This window comes from Acromyrmex echinatior, chromosome 19 (assembly GCF_024713525.1).
Source record: "Acromyrmex echinatior isolate Ae372 chromosome 19, ASM2471352v2, whole genome shotgun sequence".
Classification (NCBI taxonomy): domain Eukaryota; kingdom Metazoa; phylum Arthropoda; class Insecta; order Hymenoptera; family Formicidae; genus Acromyrmex; species Acromyrmex echinatior.
The window spans coordinates 3,524,214-3,542,586 of record NC_141870.1 but is presented as its reverse complement, the minus strand read 5'-3'; the positions used below and the strand labels follow the sequence as shown (position 1 = coordinate 3,542,586).

The 18,373-nt window shown below is 32.2% G+C and overlaps 2 protein-coding genes across 9 annotated transcripts in view; one reads left to right on the top strand and one right to left on the bottom strand.

Annotated features, from left to right (window-relative positions):
• The window catches only part of LOC105147831 (DGAT1/2-independent enzyme synthesizing storage lipids), a 25,793-nt gene extending 7,420 nt beyond the window's left edge, over positions 1 to 18,373 (top strand). The window contains exons 1-6 of one of the 4 annotated variants that reach the window (XM_011059127.2): positions 15,545 to 15,876; positions 16,390 to 16,528; positions 16,805 to 16,899; positions 17,019 to 17,380; positions 17,454 to 17,657; positions 17,740 to 18,373. In XM_011059127.2, the coding sequence (XP_011057429.1) occupies positions 15,855 to 15,876; positions 16,390 to 16,528; positions 16,805 to 16,899; positions 17,019 to 17,380; positions 17,454 to 17,657; positions 17,740 to 17,844 (927 nt within the window). In that variant the 5' untranslated portion in view covers positions 15,545 to 15,854 and the 3' untranslated portion in view covers positions 17,845 to 18,373. Of the gene's footprint in view, positions 1 to 15,544; positions 16,081 to 16,389; positions 16,529 to 16,804; positions 16,900 to 17,018; positions 17,381 to 17,453; positions 17,658 to 17,739 lie in introns of those variants that run through there. The other 3 variants (XM_011059124.2, XM_087416046.1, XM_011059125.2) reach the window with 3 other exon arrangements.
• LOC105147832 (ATPase family AAA domain-containing protein 2) lies at positions 748 to 13,653 on the bottom strand. 5 transcript variants are annotated; one of them, XR_015548268.1, is made up of 17 exons: positions 12,927 to 13,651; positions 12,273 to 12,501; positions 11,483 to 11,780; positions 11,234 to 11,405; positions 11,086 to 11,152; positions 10,739 to 10,988; positions 8,976 to 9,190; positions 8,585 to 8,877; positions 7,986 to 8,303; positions 7,717 to 7,898; positions 7,416 to 7,602; positions 6,768 to 7,246; positions 6,509 to 6,694; positions 6,276 to 6,311; positions 5,179 to 6,043; positions 4,806 to 5,066; positions 748 to 4,732 (listed from the first exon to the last, which is right to left on the bottom strand). XR_015548268.1 is itself a non-coding variant. In XM_087416018.1 (17 exons), the coding sequence occupies exons 1-16, from the start codon at positions 12,930 to 12,932 to the stop codon at positions 5,013 to 5,015; spliced, it is 3,837 nt and encodes a 1,278-aa protein (XP_087272144.1). In that variant the 5' UTR covers positions 12,933 to 13,653; the 3' UTR covers positions 748 to 2,300; positions 4,999 to 5,012. The 5 variants fall into 5 exon arrangements, 3 of the variants coding, with proteins under 3 accessions (XP_087272144.1, XP_011057430.1, XP_011057431.1); XR_015548269.1 differs by having other exon boundaries at positions 748 to 2,300; XM_087416018.1 differs by having other exon boundaries at positions 748 to 2,300; positions 4,999 to 5,066; positions 12,927 to 13,653.

Genomic DNA, 18,373 nt, shown 5'->3' with positions numbered 1-18,373 from the left:
GAGCTTCTTCTCACTTTCTCCAACCCATTTGCTAAGACAGTCGGAACCTTTGCGCGAGATGAAGGAGACCTTACGTTCGGAATTGCTGCATTCTGTCGCTAATGCGCTGGCTACTAGAGTCTTTCCCGTTCCTAGTGAAGAATAAAAGCAAAAGAGATCCACCTTGCATGATGAAGTATTTAACATTACCTGGAGGGCCATGGAACAGTAAACCACGTGGTGGTCTGAGATTGAATTTAGCATATACATCTCCATACATCAATGGGAATAGGACCATCTCCTTCACAATTCTGATATGCTTTTCCAGTCCTCCGATGCAAGAGAAATCTTTCACCATGCCAGACATCTTTTTATCTTTTCCAAAAATTCAGGGAAAGCTAAACCGATCTATTTTCACTTCTGCGTGTTGTGATACAATCAATGTAAAAATGTCAATTACTCAATATAATCAATGTAAAAATATCAATTACTATCATCGATGTCTCGGTGGAAATCCACGATTTATTCGTGCATCCTGAGGTGATCTTACAATCGATATTGTCACTAGAATTTTTACGCAAGTGTTATTCGGAGTTATGAGAACCTACTACTCAATTTCAACATTATTCCTGACATTATCGTCAGCTAACAGACGGAAAGTCACATGGATCGATTCTCATATCGATACGTCGCTCGTATGTTCCAATTTCCTTGCTAATAAAAAATAAAGGAACGGACAGGAAGGAATACAAATAAATTGCCAGTGAATCGATTACATTACGAAATTTTTATTTCACTATAATATATGACAATAAAATGTATTACTTATATGATAAAATAAATAAGGCAGTGGATGCATCTCGTCGCTTTTCGTCCGTATCTTTTACAACTTCGTCGTGTATGCGCCTAAATTCTTAAGGCTACCATCTACTCTGCGTGCGTACATTGTCAGTAGAAAAAATTGCCAGATACTTGATATGCTACAGCTCAAGTTCGAGCGTGTTAATACTTCATTCTTCGTAGAGAGTAGTCTTAAGGGATGTTATATTGAGAAAGAGATAGAAAGAAAGAGACAAACAAATAAATGTGGTCGCTCGTCCGTAATCGGCAGTGTTTGCAAGATAGCTTTTCGATTCGATAGTGCATACACATACATTGTTTATACATATATGTATATGTACATGTATGTATAATGCGGATTTTTTTCATGCGGTGATATTGCGAAAACGACGGCATACCGACGAGCACCAAGAACGTAATCGCAGAACAGCCGTCTCTTTCGGATTCGTGACTTCGAGTGCGGAATGTAAATCTGTGATCGCTACAAGAAAAATCATATATATATACATCCGTCCGACTGCGAGTTAACGGTGTAACTTCCGTATTTTATCTGAACACTTTGCAACAGTTATAATTATGTATATGCAGGAGTGAGGTCTTGCATTATCTGTCGTTAGCTTCTTTGGCAAATACCGGATACTTGTATGATTCCCATCGCGAGAGAATCAATAATAATTCACGTGAAGCAATTCTTCTTTTTCTTTCCCTTTCATCCTTTTTCATTTTCAAACGGAGTTGAGAATCGAGAATGTGTGTACATCGCATATGCATAATACGAACGCTGAGAAAAAAGCGAGCGTTTCTTTTTTTTTTCTTTCCTAAACCTCAGTCTTTTCGATTCTACTTACTAGAAAATTTCGCAAGTAATACAATCGAATTTCGACGAACGATCCAATCGCCGAATGAAACGAATTCTTATCATGCTAACTACAAAAATTTCTTCTACGAATGCATCACCTGACGCAAGAAACGGATGCTATTAACAAAATTTGTAGATTACCTCTTAAATCACGCTCTTGCAAATGAAAAACATTACATCTTAACAATAACGATGTATCCCTAAGATATTACTTGTGGATCACATGAGAGATTTATTGACAGAGTTTATTTACTATAGCTCCTATTCGATTTGTATGATTTGAACAGCAAAGGATGGATTGCGCCCTGTATGTATGTTGCCTCCGATGTATTGTTTAAAGGGTTATTGAAGAGAATCTGCTTTTCTCAGGCTGTTCGGGACAGCTTAATTAAGTGAAAACGAGTTTTCGTCTCGTCGCATACGACTTCATCTGGTAACTAATCGTTCACAATTACAGCAAGTCACAACCAATACACGAATCTGGGGAAGGCAAGTTATATCCTAAATATTCGCTAATATTTATACATGTACATACATATAACACAAAGTCTCCCAGAATCGTCACAGTTCTTCTCGAGCATGAATATTTGGATTTCTGAGTAAGAACGGCAGTTTTTTTTTCCTAAAACATAGTTTTGTAAAATTGATTATCTATTAAAAATTTTATTTGTCTCACTTTCGGATAGATACGAAAATTAAAAAGAAAATTAAGAGGAAGAAAGTGCGATAGTTCTGGGATATTTTGTAGAGCGACGGCCAGATATTCAAGAGTGCCTAGGACTGACTGGAAGTCTCAACATTTTATATTCCTTTCCATTATCGTTTCGAATTTTAAACTTGATATTACTTATTTCTTTTAGTAAATTTAGTAAAAAAGGTAATTTTTTTCGCTAATTTAAATCCCAAACACTTGCCATGTATTAATTGTTGCGGCTCACTTTTGGAGATCTAACGCGCGAACGATTAATTTTGCTATTTTAAAGTCATTCACTTTTTAAGAGTCTTCGAAACCGCTCTAAACATGACTAACTAGCCGCCACTGCATCATATATATATATATATATTTTTTTTTTTATCGAGGTATTTCATATTTATAATAGTGTAAGTGTGTGTATATTAAGTGCCCTGTTTCCATCTTCAACGAGTAAAACCTTATCCTTTTTACAACTTTGGTCTATTTAAATTGCAGATTACTAGTCACATTTCGAATACACCTTAAGTTATTTCATATGAACTGAAAAGGATAGATCAAAAGTTACCATCACATAAGAAAAAGGTCACATTTAACTGAAGCAATTATTCAGTTAGAAAGATGTAATAGTTTTGACGAACAATATTGTTATATATAGATATATGTTCATTATCTCATATTTATTTAGACATCGAATATAATTTTCGTGATTTAATATTAAAAAATTTAATGTTTTATATAAAATTAAAACATTTTATATATGAATTTTTTCTCTTGAGATAATAAGATTTGATCGTTTTTATTCAAGTGTATCGTTTTTACGTCAAGTGTATCATCTTATACTATAAGTAATAATTTGAATTGATACATTCTGTAATACGAGGTATATTTTGATATACGATACGATAAAAAAGAAAAAATCACAATCATATTCTCTATAAATCTTTTTCAGCTTTTTGGAGTGAGATTTCATTCCAAAAGATTTAGAGAGTATATGTATGTAACAAATGTAAGAAAAAACACGTTTCGTTTAACTTTCTCTACGATGTAAATTTTTATTCGAAATGAATAATTCTAAATAATTTAATAAAATGAAAAAACTCATGTGATAATATAAAAAAACCGCTATCCAAAATTGCGAACAATCATCGTGCTATATTAATATCTTTAATAAAGATTGAATTAAATTAAAATTGTTAAGTACACAATGTACCAATTCTTGTGTTTTCATTATCTCTTATACAGACGATGAGGAAAAAATACAGGGACTCCGAAATATGTCGAAAAATATAAGTTTTATAGAAAACTGTTTCAGTAAAAGTTGTAGGATTTAAAAAAATCTATCTACTAATCTTATCTTGACTTCAGACGGCGTCGTAAACCTGACCTAACCTGACGTCAAGTCAGGTTTTAAATAAAGATTTCCAGAAAAGAGATTTTAAAGAAATCAATATGATTTTGACTTGACTTTGGCGATGTCACCCAAGATTAAACTGATAAGATCGGTAGATAAACTTTTTAAATCTTATAACTTTTATCTAAAACTGTTTTCCATAAAATTTATATTTTTCGAGATATTTCGTGGTTTCGGTACTTTTTCCTCATCCTGTATGATCAATATAATATAATTACTTGAAAGAAAAATATATATTTTGCAAAATGTGTCTGTATACATATAAAGTATGTATATATATATATATATTAAGTGACTGAAGATTAAATAAAAAAACTTGTATCCTCTCTTGCGTTATACATATTATATATTGTCAGATAAGTTTTTAATTGGATCTTTTATATTTAATCTGGAATCTTTCGAACAAACGTTTAGAAATAAAAAAGTTCATATTTTCTGAAGGAATATTATGCAAGAATGTTAGCAATTTACTACTTTTATCTTATTTGGTTTTAATATTTTTATCACATCCATTATGATATATAAAAATGATGTAATTTCGAAAATACTAAGTTTTAAGGCTCCTGAGTAGTATCGTGACATCAGATGCGAAAAATGACACGTTAATTTTTGTTAACGTGTCATTTCTCGCTTCTGACGTCACAATTCCATATGGCTGTAATGACTACTCAGGAGCTTTAAACACGATAATATTTTCATTATCAAGCCAATAATAATAAATCAAATTTTTACAGAAGCCATTTATTAAATTTAAATCAAATTAATTTTATAAAAAAGATATGTATAAATGGCAGCAATAAAAAACGGCAATCTAACTTTTTCAGCCCTATATATATAATTAAGATTCGTGATATTATCTTATTTTTGTATGAAATATCAAATAATCACTTGATTAGACATTTACAGTATTTTTAGAATATGTACAAAATCCAATCTAATGTACCTGGAACTTAATAATCAACTAAAATTGCCTTTTATCTTACACAAATGCAATAGCTTTGCAGATATATGCTGTTACTCACCTAAAAATTGGCAGTATAATAACTAAGAAATATAGGATTCCAAAGTTCCATTTGATACAACAATGATAATATCCAGCTTTACGATCAGTATAAATATACAAAAAAAGACCTTCCGATGTGTTGCTGAAGGTGTCACAATGGCGCAATAATGTAATACATTTGTCTTGTTAGTAATATGCATTTTCTTTCATACCTGTGTATTATATTCTACTGACGTTGTGACTTGTACTCTGTAAACTTTTCCACTTCCTTGAGCAAGTCCTGAAAGTAACAATGTTTGTTAACATACATTTATATCTAATTAAATTAGCCAATATTTTCATCATTATATAGTTTCTGTAATATAATTTTACAATTAATACAAAGTATTTACCTTTGGCAGTGATTTTCTATCGTATTTCTGAGCATATTTCCCAACGCATCTGCTTAGTTGCACATAAATATCGCACAACACCTCGACAGGAAAGTCTTTTGTTATTTCAACGGTAAAATGCCATGCATTATCAAGTTCGCTTCTATCAACTACAACTTTCTCGTTTTCTTCAATCTTATCTCGGCTAGTATCACTTTCAATGGCGAATGATAATTCGTCCATGCTTTCGCGTCGAGATGACGAACTCGAATCACCATTCACCATTGGCTTGTCTTCCTCTATGAAACATATTTCCATTTGATCAAGATTATCTATTCGTTGATCTGTCATAGTGCAGTTTTGACTTCCCTTTGAATTTTCATTTTGCGAATCGTTCTCTGAATCAGTATTATCAAACAATCCCATATGCCCGTTCAAAACGTTATTCGCCTCAGTTTCGAATTCTTGAAATTTTTCTAGATCAATACTAGTAGTAGTTTCATTGCTTGCTGATTTATTCGTAACTATTTCAGTAACATTCTCCTCAAAAGCGATCTTCCTCTTCTTTTGGACCTTTTTTACATAACCGCGAGCCCAAGCGGGTATTTTACGCTTCCTCGAACTACCGAATTTCTTCCCGTTTATAACGAGAGAATGACTAGAATTTATAGACTCTTTTTTGTCTGCTCGTTCGTTCGTGGAAGTAGATTCCAGCTTGGAATTTTTGCTTTCATCATTATCACAATTGCTTTCTAAAATTCGACGATTCTTCGAAATTTCACGACACTTGTCTTCGAAATCAGAGTCCAATTCAGCTTTTATTAAAGCATAAGCGTTATCACGCAAAGAACACGCTCGATGTCTTATTAATTTGTCCGCAGGATCCCTGTAGAAAAAGAACGTAATGTGTTATTAGCATATAAAAAAAAATCATTCTAGCATTCCATTGATAGAAAGCATGATGACTAATGGGAGTGGTCTTCAATGATGCGTGGTGAATTAGTTATAATGGTGTGTCTAGCAAAACAACAACGATTATGGTGCGCTCTAAATTGAAAACCACTATTATCTACGGAGCGATAACAGCATTACGGATAAACAGCAAAAAGCTCAACTACCTCTTTAATATTCCGAGGGAGGGCCTATCACGTAAGCTGACATGAAAACACACAATATGAAATGTCAGTATAGAAAAAGACAGTATATATTGCTAGAGAAGAACTTCAAGTTATAGCACAATATCAATAATTGCTTCTGTAATGGAGATAATTCTCGCACAAAGACTCGTATGATTGTTTTCCTTGACTGGCGAGAAATTTTAAAAAGATTGTATCCTGATTCAGTTACTGACCTGTCTGGGTTATATTCTAGAGCGTTCCTACATATGAGATCAATATCATCAAGAAATTCGCGGGCGCATAGATAGCAGTTCATATCGATCTTGGTCATCATCGTTTCTAGATCCATAGGCTGCTTTATTATTAGATTGTAATCCGGTACTTCTTCTGTATCCACCGGCTTTGTAAACATGAAAAATCTGAAACACATTATTCAATTAAACTCTTCTGATATACTCTGAAAAAAACTGAAAATAATTTATATAAACTTACTGTCGATTTCTCGCTAATTTAGCGCATATTTCTCTCAGAAAAATTCGTAATTCTCTCAGAGATATTTCATCTTTCTCGTACATGATCTGCTTCTCTTCTTCCGTTAGTTTCTTTGGCAACGGATCTGGCGCTAATGGCAGTGTTTCTAAAACCTCTATTTTGTTGTTTTTGATCTGTGGCTGTCTTAGACACTGAATAACAAAAATGGGCCGGAAAAATTTCGTTCTTTGTTCGGTAGTAGGAGTCTTCATGGAATACACCTCTCCGCGTAATTCACTGAACAAGCTTTTTAGCTGATCGGGAAGATCTTGATACGTTGCGTCACTCGTTGCGAGAATTAAAATTGGTAAGGAAGGATCTAGTGCTGCAATACGGCACAGGAAAACTGCTTTCACTGTTTCTGGCACGAGAGGCCACCACTGATTAATCGATCGAATGTAAATTATGGACGGTACGTTCCTAACCGCTTCATTAAATACCTACAATATTTAATACAATTATTAATATTTATCTATTTAACTATCGGAATACCTCTTTTCCTTTTAAATATAATAAATATTAATTATAATCATAATTTTCAATTATTATGAAATTAAAGTTTTAACTTGTAGACAAATACATTAAAAATTTAATATAAGCAAGTTATACCTGCACGCAAGTTTCTTCCGGAGATCGAGCACTTTCAGCAAACAATGTGCTGACATCTAAAATCTGAACTGGCAGATGTTCCATGCAATGTAGCAATGCTTGAGCTAAATGAGGTCCCTGACCCTCAGATAAACTGCCACCCGAAACCAATAATCTTGGGCGATGGATACCTTTGGCATTTCTCATTCTATAAAAATAAATCATGATTATAGATAACAATTTATAAGAACATATTTTGATTAACAATATTATTTATGATTATAATGTGGAATGTTATAATGTATATGTAAAGAATAATTACTTTGCCATTGCAGGATTTACACCTTGAGGAAATATTCCTCTTATTAAATTAAGTAATTCTTCTAATGGAGGTGCTAATAGCGGTTCCATAAAAGGTTGCAATTTTCTTCCTGCACATGGAGCTACTCTATGTGATGATGGAATGAGCATAGCGTTTGCTTGCATAAAGTCACGTTTCTTTACCTATTAATTAATATAGTTAATATTAACTTCTAAAATATAAAATTTCGATTATATATTGATTGTTACTCTTTTTATACTAAAACGTACTTCAACTCTCTCCGGATCCAGCAATAATCTGTCATTTGTCATATAAATTTGTGGGTAAGTTCTCCGTAATCCCTGCAGTACTGCCTCGGTGCACAAAGCTCTCAAGTCTGAGCCGCAATAACCAGTTGCTTTTTCCGCCAGTATCTCCAATAATTGATCAGATGGCGGATTTTTCCATTTACTAACGTGAATTTTTAAGATTTCTAATCTCTCTTTCATAGCTGGTAGGGGAAAGAAGAGTTCGCGATCAAAACGGCCAGGTCTTCGCAAAGCTGGATCAATTGCATCAATTCTGTTCGTTGCACCGATAACTATAACCTTTAACAATTAAAAAGAAAAAGATAAAAATTTCAAAAATATCTAGCATATAAATCTTCTAATATAATTTCTGAGGTAACAGAAAGTTCAGTAACAATGAATAAGTTTTAAAACAAGCCCAGTTCTCCAAAATGAAAAATGGGCAAAAAGCTTACAACTTCTTCTTATAAAAATAGCAATTGAAACCAATCAGAAAGCCGAGATCAATATGGACAATATGGACATTTTCATGAGAAGGCCAAAGTTTAATTTATGCTGTCGAAGAACATTATTTTTATTACCTGTCCCCTATCACTGAGACCATCCATAAGTGCCAAAAGTGTGGATACGATACTAGCATGTATCTGATCCTGCTTGGTACTTCTAACAGGTGCCAGACCATCTATTTCGTCAAAAAATATTATGGACGGTTTCATTTGTTGAGCCTGTTCAAACAATAATCTCAATTGTCGTTCTGATTCTCCAACCCACTTTGACAAACAGTCCGCTCCTTTCCTCATGAAGAATGCCATTTTCTTATTGCCTTGACTGCATTCATTTGCTAGTGCTCTAGCTATTAGTGTCTTTCCAGTCCCTAAAATAAACGTCAAAAGTTATACAAACAAAAATTAAAAATAGGTTTTTATTATATTGCACTTCAAAAAGATAGGTTTGTTAATTTAATGTATGTACCTGGCGGGCCATGGAACAAAACACCTTTCGGTGGGGTAACATCGTATCTCTCAAAAACGTCTGGATACATCATAGGAAAGATGACCATCTCCTTAAGGCAGTGAATGTGGGTTTCCAGACCTCCGACGTCATTAAATCTAATGTTAGTATCTAAGGTAATGGGATTTATGTCAGCTTTTCGATCTGGTGGACCGCCTTGTGGTATGGCCGATTGTCTGTAAAAATAATATTTTTAAATATAATACTGAATATTTTAAAAACAAGTGAATATGGGCGCGCCATTTTTCTTCTACAAAAAATTTGAGAGGAAAGGTGCCCGTAACAGTCTGGCAGTATGTCATTTTTGTTAAGCAGTAATTGTTTAAAATCGAGTGCAGACAAAATTTACTCCCGACATGCAATGCATATTTGTACAAGTAAAATAATTTTTTTCGACTATATACATACACATATATAAAACAAAAAAATGTTTTTATTTTAGAATAAAAATCGCTCCGCACAAGAGATGTTACGATTTTTTCGTTCTCGAATTAAAAAAACTAACTGTTTTTTAAATTCGATACATCAAAACACTTATCATGGAACAAATCGGAATATATTCTGGGTAGCGAATCATGTAACTTTTTCCTTAGAGTAGAAACATGAAAAGTGAATGACATTTTTATGTATGTATGTATGTACATATACACATATATATATACAAAAAATTTTTACTTTTCACGTTTTCATTCTAGGGACAAAGTTATATGATCGACCTAAATCGGAAATAATTCATTTTTCCTAAAAAAAAAAAATATATATTTACAATAGAAATCTAGAAAATAATTGAATAATTCCGATCGGAATCCATTTTGAATTATTCCATAAAACATACCCAGGTTTGTTCGTATCACACATGTTCCAACATGCTCCTATCATAGCTTCTATCATAGCTCCTATTCACTTCAAAGAAAATTGTTAGAGTAAGAGCTATGGCAGAAGCATAGTGGAGTATATTGGAGCATATAATGCGAACAAACTGATCGTTTTTCTTTTTATCACAATTATAGTGCATATTTTTTGCACCGACATTCAATATATATTTTTTCATTTACGAAAATTTATGAGATTATAGATTTTAGATTAATAAAGATGAATTTGTTAAAGTCTAATGTCATTTTTTTATTACAAACGCTTAGTTTTATGAGTTTAAAAATTATAAGATTTCATGTCTCGAACTTATAAGTTTAAATTTAAAAAATTTGTTGGCATATCTTTTTTTTATTGAAATATGAATTTTAAACTTTAATTTCCATTTCTAATTATTAGATTTCATTAATTTGTTTAAAAGTTACAAATTTTGAACATATCACCACCATACATGCATTTGTGTTTACATATTTACAAAAATAAAATATTTAAACAAACAGATTTGTAAAATTATGTATAAATCTTTCATTTAGAATAGTTAAGGAAGTTACATGAATTTTTAAATATTTTTTAAATTACTTTTAAACTAATCTATTAAAAAAACACACCGAACATTAATGACCTCCATTTACATTAAATGGTACTACAAAAAATGGTATTTACACAATAAGGATTAATAAAGACATTGTATTAGGTGTTGGAATTAATTCGTAGCGTTTTTTAATGAAAGAATGTTATTTATTTCACATGAGCATTAAAAAATACATTAATGAAAGTACTTCCCATCACTTGTAAAACGCTACGAATTAATTCCAACACCTAATACAACAAACGTTTTTTGCGTGACATAATACCTCGCTTTTTTGCCTTTCTTCTTATCATAACGTTGAGGCTCGGAGTCACTGGAATCAGCAGAACTCGTACTCTTACTTCTATGCTTCCTTCTTCTCATCGAATTGCTGAGAACACTTCTAAGGGCTCTAATAGAACGCCTAACTGGCTCTACATTAGCTTGAAACCTATCTACAGTAGGCTTTTTTTGACGTAAACTGTATTTCCTAGGCCCAGGAGAATCCGAAGATTCGCTTAGATCACTATCCACCACTGTATATATAAATAAATGTATAAATCATTTATATTTTGGAAGAAAAATATGCGCGTATTGTACTGTAGCGCCGGCAAATCTGAATCTTCTGCTTACCTCTTGGCAGTTGTCGTTGAGTCGTGCGCCTTGTCCTCTTAATGCGCGTGTACATATCCTCAAATCCCTAAAAAATGTAAATAAAAGATACATAAATTTACAGATCAACATTTGACGATAGGGAAATGAGATGCAGAAGTTTGCTTACGTCTTCGTTTTCTGAATTATCATTATTATCTGGTTTTTCACTTTCATGTGAGCTAACATCATCCGCCTCCACTTGCTCTACTTTGGGCTTCTCAGTTTTCTCAACTACATTTCCGCATAATCTGGTTACAGGACCTTCTCTAAATCTGTTCGGACTATCAGACTTTCTTGTTCTAAGGAAACAGTTTAATGTTAATTATATTATATTTCACTAAGTATGTACATAAGCGTTCAATATTAAATTACATACCTAGTGTCTTTCTCCTCATTCGCTGGTTTTGTTTGTTCGCTATCCTTTTCCGGTTCAGTTCTTTCTTTAAGATCACGATCAACTCTAGTTCGAAGTTCCCTACTATTTTGTCGATCATGTTCTGTTCTATCCCTAAGATGTCTTGTCGGAGTTTTATTAGGTGGATGATTTTCGCGAGATTTTAAGGGCATACGGTCTCGAACATCGCGTTTTCTACCAGGGACCTCATCTACCATCTCTTTATCCGAGGAAGAAGGATGTTGTTGAAACATAGGATATCCTTTCAAAGTTTGCGTTCCTGTTAATTTTAATAAACATTTGAAAAATGCAAAAACATTAAAAAAAATAAATCAAAATAAGTTATAATAATTAAAATATATATTAATTACGCAAACTATATCTTCTAGTTTATTATCTAAAGTTCTAAATATATGCAACATTGATGTAATTATATACATAGAGCATTAGTTAAAGGTTAACTAAAAAGGGTTGTATTCCTAGTAGGTTCTTATTTCAAGACTCTTAACGACTCTTGTCTTAAAACACTGATATGGTCTTCTGATTAATTCGTACTTCTTAAGATTTCTTAAGACTATATTTAAAACAGTCTTGAATATAAGATCCAAGTATGAATACCGACTTAGGGTTCATTCTAATATTCACTGTTAGTGTTGAAAATCTGTAGTGTACTACTTATACTATAAATTTTCAATGCTGGCAGTGAATATAAGAACCTATTTTCCATCATAACGAGCTAGTATTCTATATGTTAAATATAATTGTATTGTACCCAGAATCCAGCTTGTATTAAGATTGTCATAAGTCTGCATTCTATTACGTGTACTGCGACGTACACTTAGATTGTTTCTAGTTATGTGGGAATTAGAACCGGAATGCGACCTCAGCTTGCGCAGACTCTTAGGCCGTCTGACGTTCGAGTCCAAGCTGTGGTTGCGAGGAGAAAATATCTCTTCCTCGGTATCCATTGAATCCAATGCAGCATCATCATCTAACATTATCTATAAAATAATTTTATTACATGTATAGACATACATATATACACAAAGACATGTTTACATATGCATAGAAAATAATTAACAATGAATATGTACATAAAATTTTTTGTAAAAACCCAAAATAACAGAAGATTTTTCATTCTTAATTATCTATAGCCCTAAGCTTCATTTTTAAGAGACTGCACAACATAGGTTTCATTAACACGCCCCAAAAAAACAAATATATCACTGTAAAAATTCCGAATTAATAATTTCATCTAACTAAACCCTCACGACACGCCTAAACAAAAAAATAGATGAAGAACTTGTTCCAACAATAAACAACAAACAGAACGGTACGAACATATAATCCCCTCTCTCTCTCTTTCTCTTTTTCTTTACTTTTATATTTTTGGTGACATTACTCCGCGTTTAATCAGTACGATTACCTTCATCTGGCCAATTCTTGTTGCCGATGAGTGAGGAAAATGTTAAAATCGCGGATGTCCGTCATATGCGTGGGATAATACCGAGTTGCATTCACAACCGCAGGGAACTATCGTGCACTGCCCTGGCTATGGAAGAGCGCGAGCAAGCTGGTCACGAATCGTCTCCTTAGCGTCGAGTCAATGCTCGATCAATCTCACTACTTTGTTTAGCGTCAAGTAAAATCACGCGGTCGATGTTATTGTTCACCGAACGGCATCAGAGGATCAAGACGACACGATTCCGGATCGAGTTCAATTGCAAAACCCGTATCATCTGTACATGCATACACTACACACAGTTACGCGACACACACACACATACACACACACGACACACACACCACCTACACTTACACAGTACTACACACATATCACACATACATATATATGTAATACATATGCGCACGCATGCGCATTCCACTTCCAGTTTGCGTAATTGCACGAACATACTTCCGTAGGCCTGTTCTTTTTAGCTAAACTTGTGGCACGGTTCATCTTTCTTCCTTTTCTCTTATGTTGGAGAAAAAAAGAGAAAAGATGAATCGTGTTAAAAAAGCTAAAAAGAATAGGGAGTCGATTGTACATCTTGAAATGAAATGAAAATTACAAAGGTGAGCAAATTCATTTAATAAATGTGCATGATTCCGTAACTATCTTTACACGCCTATCGACAGTTATCGGTGTCGTTGCGCATCATATTTTATATGATGAAAAAGCTGCGTAATGATACCGACAACTGTCGGTAGGCGTACAAAAACAGTAACGGAATCGCGTACCAGGGTATCAATCATGAAACGTTTTTCTTAGGATGAAAAGTAAAAAGTAAAAAATTTCTCCATCAATGATTAAAATTTTCATTTTTCACTTTCCATCCTAAGGATAAAGTTTTATGATAATACCCAGCCCTACTGAATAAAAGGTAAAACGGTCAACGCGATGCTGCAAATACTTTAAAGCGTTTTTTAATTGGTCAGTTTATAAAATTCTTTCTTTTAATTAGTCCATTACATGCTTCAAAGCGAGACTTTGACAGCCAAAATCATATCATACAGTTGCAAGATAAAATCATGTAATTAAAACACAAATTATGTAATGGATTGTTCCAAATCAATATGTAATTTTTTAAAATTACGTAATTTGAAAAATCACATGATAATAATGTTCTTTTTTTCTCTATTTCTATTATTTAATTTTTTTAAATTTGACAATTATAAAAGCACATGATGAATAAAAATTATTTCTAATATCATGATTTTTAAATTCATTATAAAAAATTATGTATTGATTTGGAATAATTCGTTATGTAATTTTCATGTTTTATTTACATGATTTCATCATGTAACGTCGTGATTTTTTTCAGTAGGTAAGCTTCTTGTCATGATTGCAATTGCCCACTGCCAATCACAGTGACTTTTGTGTAGAAAGTTTCTCTTTATTTCTTTTTCTAGCATTATGATTAGCGCTATGATTGCGCTTGTGCGCAATTGGCTCGCGTGAAATTGATATATTGTATATCTGAAGAAATCCAGGTAGATGTCTATACTGGATGCTTTCCATTTAATGACATAAGTCAACACAAGCGTCGTTCTATCTATAAGTTTGTTCGTGTTTCATGTTCCAACATGCTCCAATATGCTCCTATCATAGCTCCTACAAATCTTAGGTGTATGTTGGAGCATGTTGGAGCATGTTGGAGCATGCGACGCGACCTCTTGTTGACATTCAAGAGTATCTTCCAAAAGTCGACTCCGAGTAACAGAGTTAAAACTTAAAAACAATAGGCACAGACAATAGGCACAGGCAATAGTGAATAACGAGCCGTCCAATCAGAGCTCTGATGCGTAAGTTCGATATTATATCCCAGAGCTCTGATTGGACAGCTTGTTATTTCCTGTTCCCTATGCCTATTGCCTATGCCTATTGTGTTTAAGTCTTTAACTCTACACGCCGTGTTCCAAAATGCGAGTAACTCCATATAAGCGGAGCTTATTCGTTCCAAAAGTAAGTAAACCTACCTCGGAGTCAACTCTATGAACCCTGCTTCCGAGGTGGGTTGAGTAAAGAGCTCCGCACAATAAAAGGAACAAAGAACAGAGAACAAAGAATAAAGGGCTCCGCACAATAAAAGGAACAAGGAACAGAAAACAGAATAAGAATTTCAACCTATCATGTATTGTGAAATACACAGTTTCTGATAGGTTGAAATTCTTATTCTCTGTTTTCTATTCCCTATTCCTTTTATTGTGCGGAGCCCCTTATTCTCTGTTCTCTGTTCCCTGTTCCTTTTATGTGACGTGTCAGAAGAAAGATTATTATAAATTAAGAATGACATAAAAACAATAATTTTGTTATGTAAGGCCGAATCAATTCCCTGACATAATAAAAAAAAAAAAAGTTTCCCGCGACATTGTGTGTTCCGAAACTCAATTTTGAGAATATATATATATATATATATATATATATATATATATTCTCTCAAAGTTAAGTGCGTTTCGGAACGCACAATGTCGCGGAAAACATATATATATATGTATATATATATATAAAATATATATATATGTATACATACATACACACATATATATATATATATATATATATATATAACTGTTTTAGCTCAAAATCAGTTTGATATTTTTGCTATCGTAGATTTTAGCTTTGTCAGTGCGATGAATCATGAAATTGAGTTTTCAATATAATGATCGCGATTCTAATGATTTTAATTTAAAATAATGATATTACAATGCATTACGAAGATGAAGTTGGCGTGTTACTTTGTGGAACGACTTTAGACGATTCGGATTTACACTGATTGATTGCCTGTGCAACCATAGAAAACGTTTAATGAAAGCAGTAATCAATCTTGATGAAAATAATTTTGGAATTTAAATGAATGCTAATTGTGTCGGACGTATGTTTATATATACATAGAATGACATAGATAAATGCGAAAAGATCCTTCGTATTGTAATGAGTATACGAGCGCTTCCTGCAAAGATATAAACATCTCAATTGTTCTACAAATTACCTTTGTGTCTTGCGTCTTCTTTTTATATTGGTCTAAACATGTTTTTAATTGTGTACAATTTGTGGTCGATGATGGAAGATGTTATAGGTATCATTTTGTATTAAAATTAGCCTTGATATATATTGCTATTAAAATTACATAGTGCTATTCTAACAATTACCTATTGTTATACCTATTATGATAACTTAAATAAATTGCTTTCTTAACAATTTCGTTATGTATTACATAATATATATACTAAAAACAAAAAAAAATTTAATAAGATTGCATGTTTAGATGCTTCTTGTTTGCATAGATAGAGATTTTTTTTGTAATTTCTATATTAAAGAAAGAATGTATTATGATTGAAGGATGCAGTTTAATGGTGTTAAAAAATGTACTTCATATTATTTTCAGTTCAGTACATTGACTTGGACTTTACATTATGGCTGACATGGCTCTTAATGCCACTACTCATAACATTTCTACTCCCGCTTGTAATTGCGCTGCTATTGTACTTAACTGCCTTAATGTTGTACATCTATAAGTTACACAGGTTTGAAAGTATAACGTATCTATATCATAAACAAACATACATATTGACACAATATAATTTATTAATATTAACTATAACAAATATCATATTTGTATAAAGTCAATTATTAGAATGAAATAATCATTTTTAGAAGCGACGTGTGAAATGTAATAGTTTTTAATATATATCTCTTTAATGTATTCTCTTTTGACAAAATCGTTTGTGTTCATAACAATTCACTTGTTTGTATATATATATATATATATATATATACATAAAAGAAATATTTTGTTTTAGGATTAGATTGAGAAATGCTTATGGTACTGCATGGCGAGAAACAGCTGTTCATATGGTTGCAGCTGTCTGGGATGCACATGGTTGGATTTGGCATGGTAGGTTCTAGTTTAATAATCTGTTTATAAGACTAGGCATTAGAATGCCTTTAAATTAAGCTATATAAGTTTTTAGTACCTTTATTTATTAATATAAATAACATATATATGTTTAACAGGATATGAAATTGTGGGCTTAGAGAATATTCCTCAAGATAAACCAGTATTATTTATATATTATCATGGAGCTCTCCCAATTGATATGTATTATTTCACGTCGAAAGTATTTCTATATAATTCGAAGCTAATCCGTCTAGTAGTAGACCGATTTTTCTTCAAGATCCCTGGATGGTCCATATTTGCTGACATTTTGAAAATTATACCTGGTACACGTCAGTCGTGTTCTGCTATTTTAAAAGAAGGGAATATGCTTGCTATTGCTCCAGGTGGAGTGTATGAAGCTCTATTTGGAGATTCCTGTTATGAACTTATGTGGCAGAAAAGAATGGGCTTTGCAAAAGTTGCTTTGGATGCAAAAGTGGTACGTTTTCTTCAAAAATTTTGTACTGTTTTATTTGTGATTTCTATTATAACAGTTGCTCTCTTCTCATTAGTGTATAGTCCCACTCTTTACAAAAAATCTCAGAGAATCATTTAGAGCAGTAAGTTGGGGAAGAAGAATATGGCTGAAGATATATGCCAAGACAAAGCTTCCTCTTGTACCGATCTATGGTGGCTTTCCAGTAAAATTAGTAACATATATAGGCAAACCTATTCCATATGATGGGAATCTTACACCCGAAGAATTACAGATAAAGGTAAATAAAATCACGAAGAAGCGTAAAACAAGTATACATTCTAGGTAACATCATTCAAAAATATTTTACAACATACTTTCAGGTTGCTGATAGTCTTAGAGATTTAATAAGAAAACATCAGAAAGTACCTGGTAACATTACACGGGCTTTAATGGAAAGAATACGTAATACAGAAAATAAGGATTAATTAACAATCGTTTTGCTGTACTTAATATTCAGAAAATAATACTTTTAGAACTTATTTTAATTTGATTAGACTTTTTAGATGGAAGCATAAAAAAAAGTATGTAATAAAAATGTTTCATTATCGGTAAACGTTTTTATTATGCATACAATATATATAATATTTATTTTTACATATTTTACATATTTGTACTTAAATATATTTGATTTTTATGAAAAATGTAATTTATAAATAATTTCAAAATATTTAAAAATTCTTTACAAAAATGTACACAATTTAATACATAAGCAAATGCCATGTAATATAGAAAAAAATAATTATATTATTATTATTAGTATGTTGAATATGAAAACGTAAATGTGTATTTAATGATTATGTCTTTTTTTGTGTTATTTCTTACGTTTTTTAGTTTATTAAAATTGTATATATTGTATATTAATTTTGTAAGAAAAAAGATATACAGATATACAGAAAAGAATTGCGATAAATGATGAATTTATTCTTATTAAAAGAAATATATAGTATATATAAA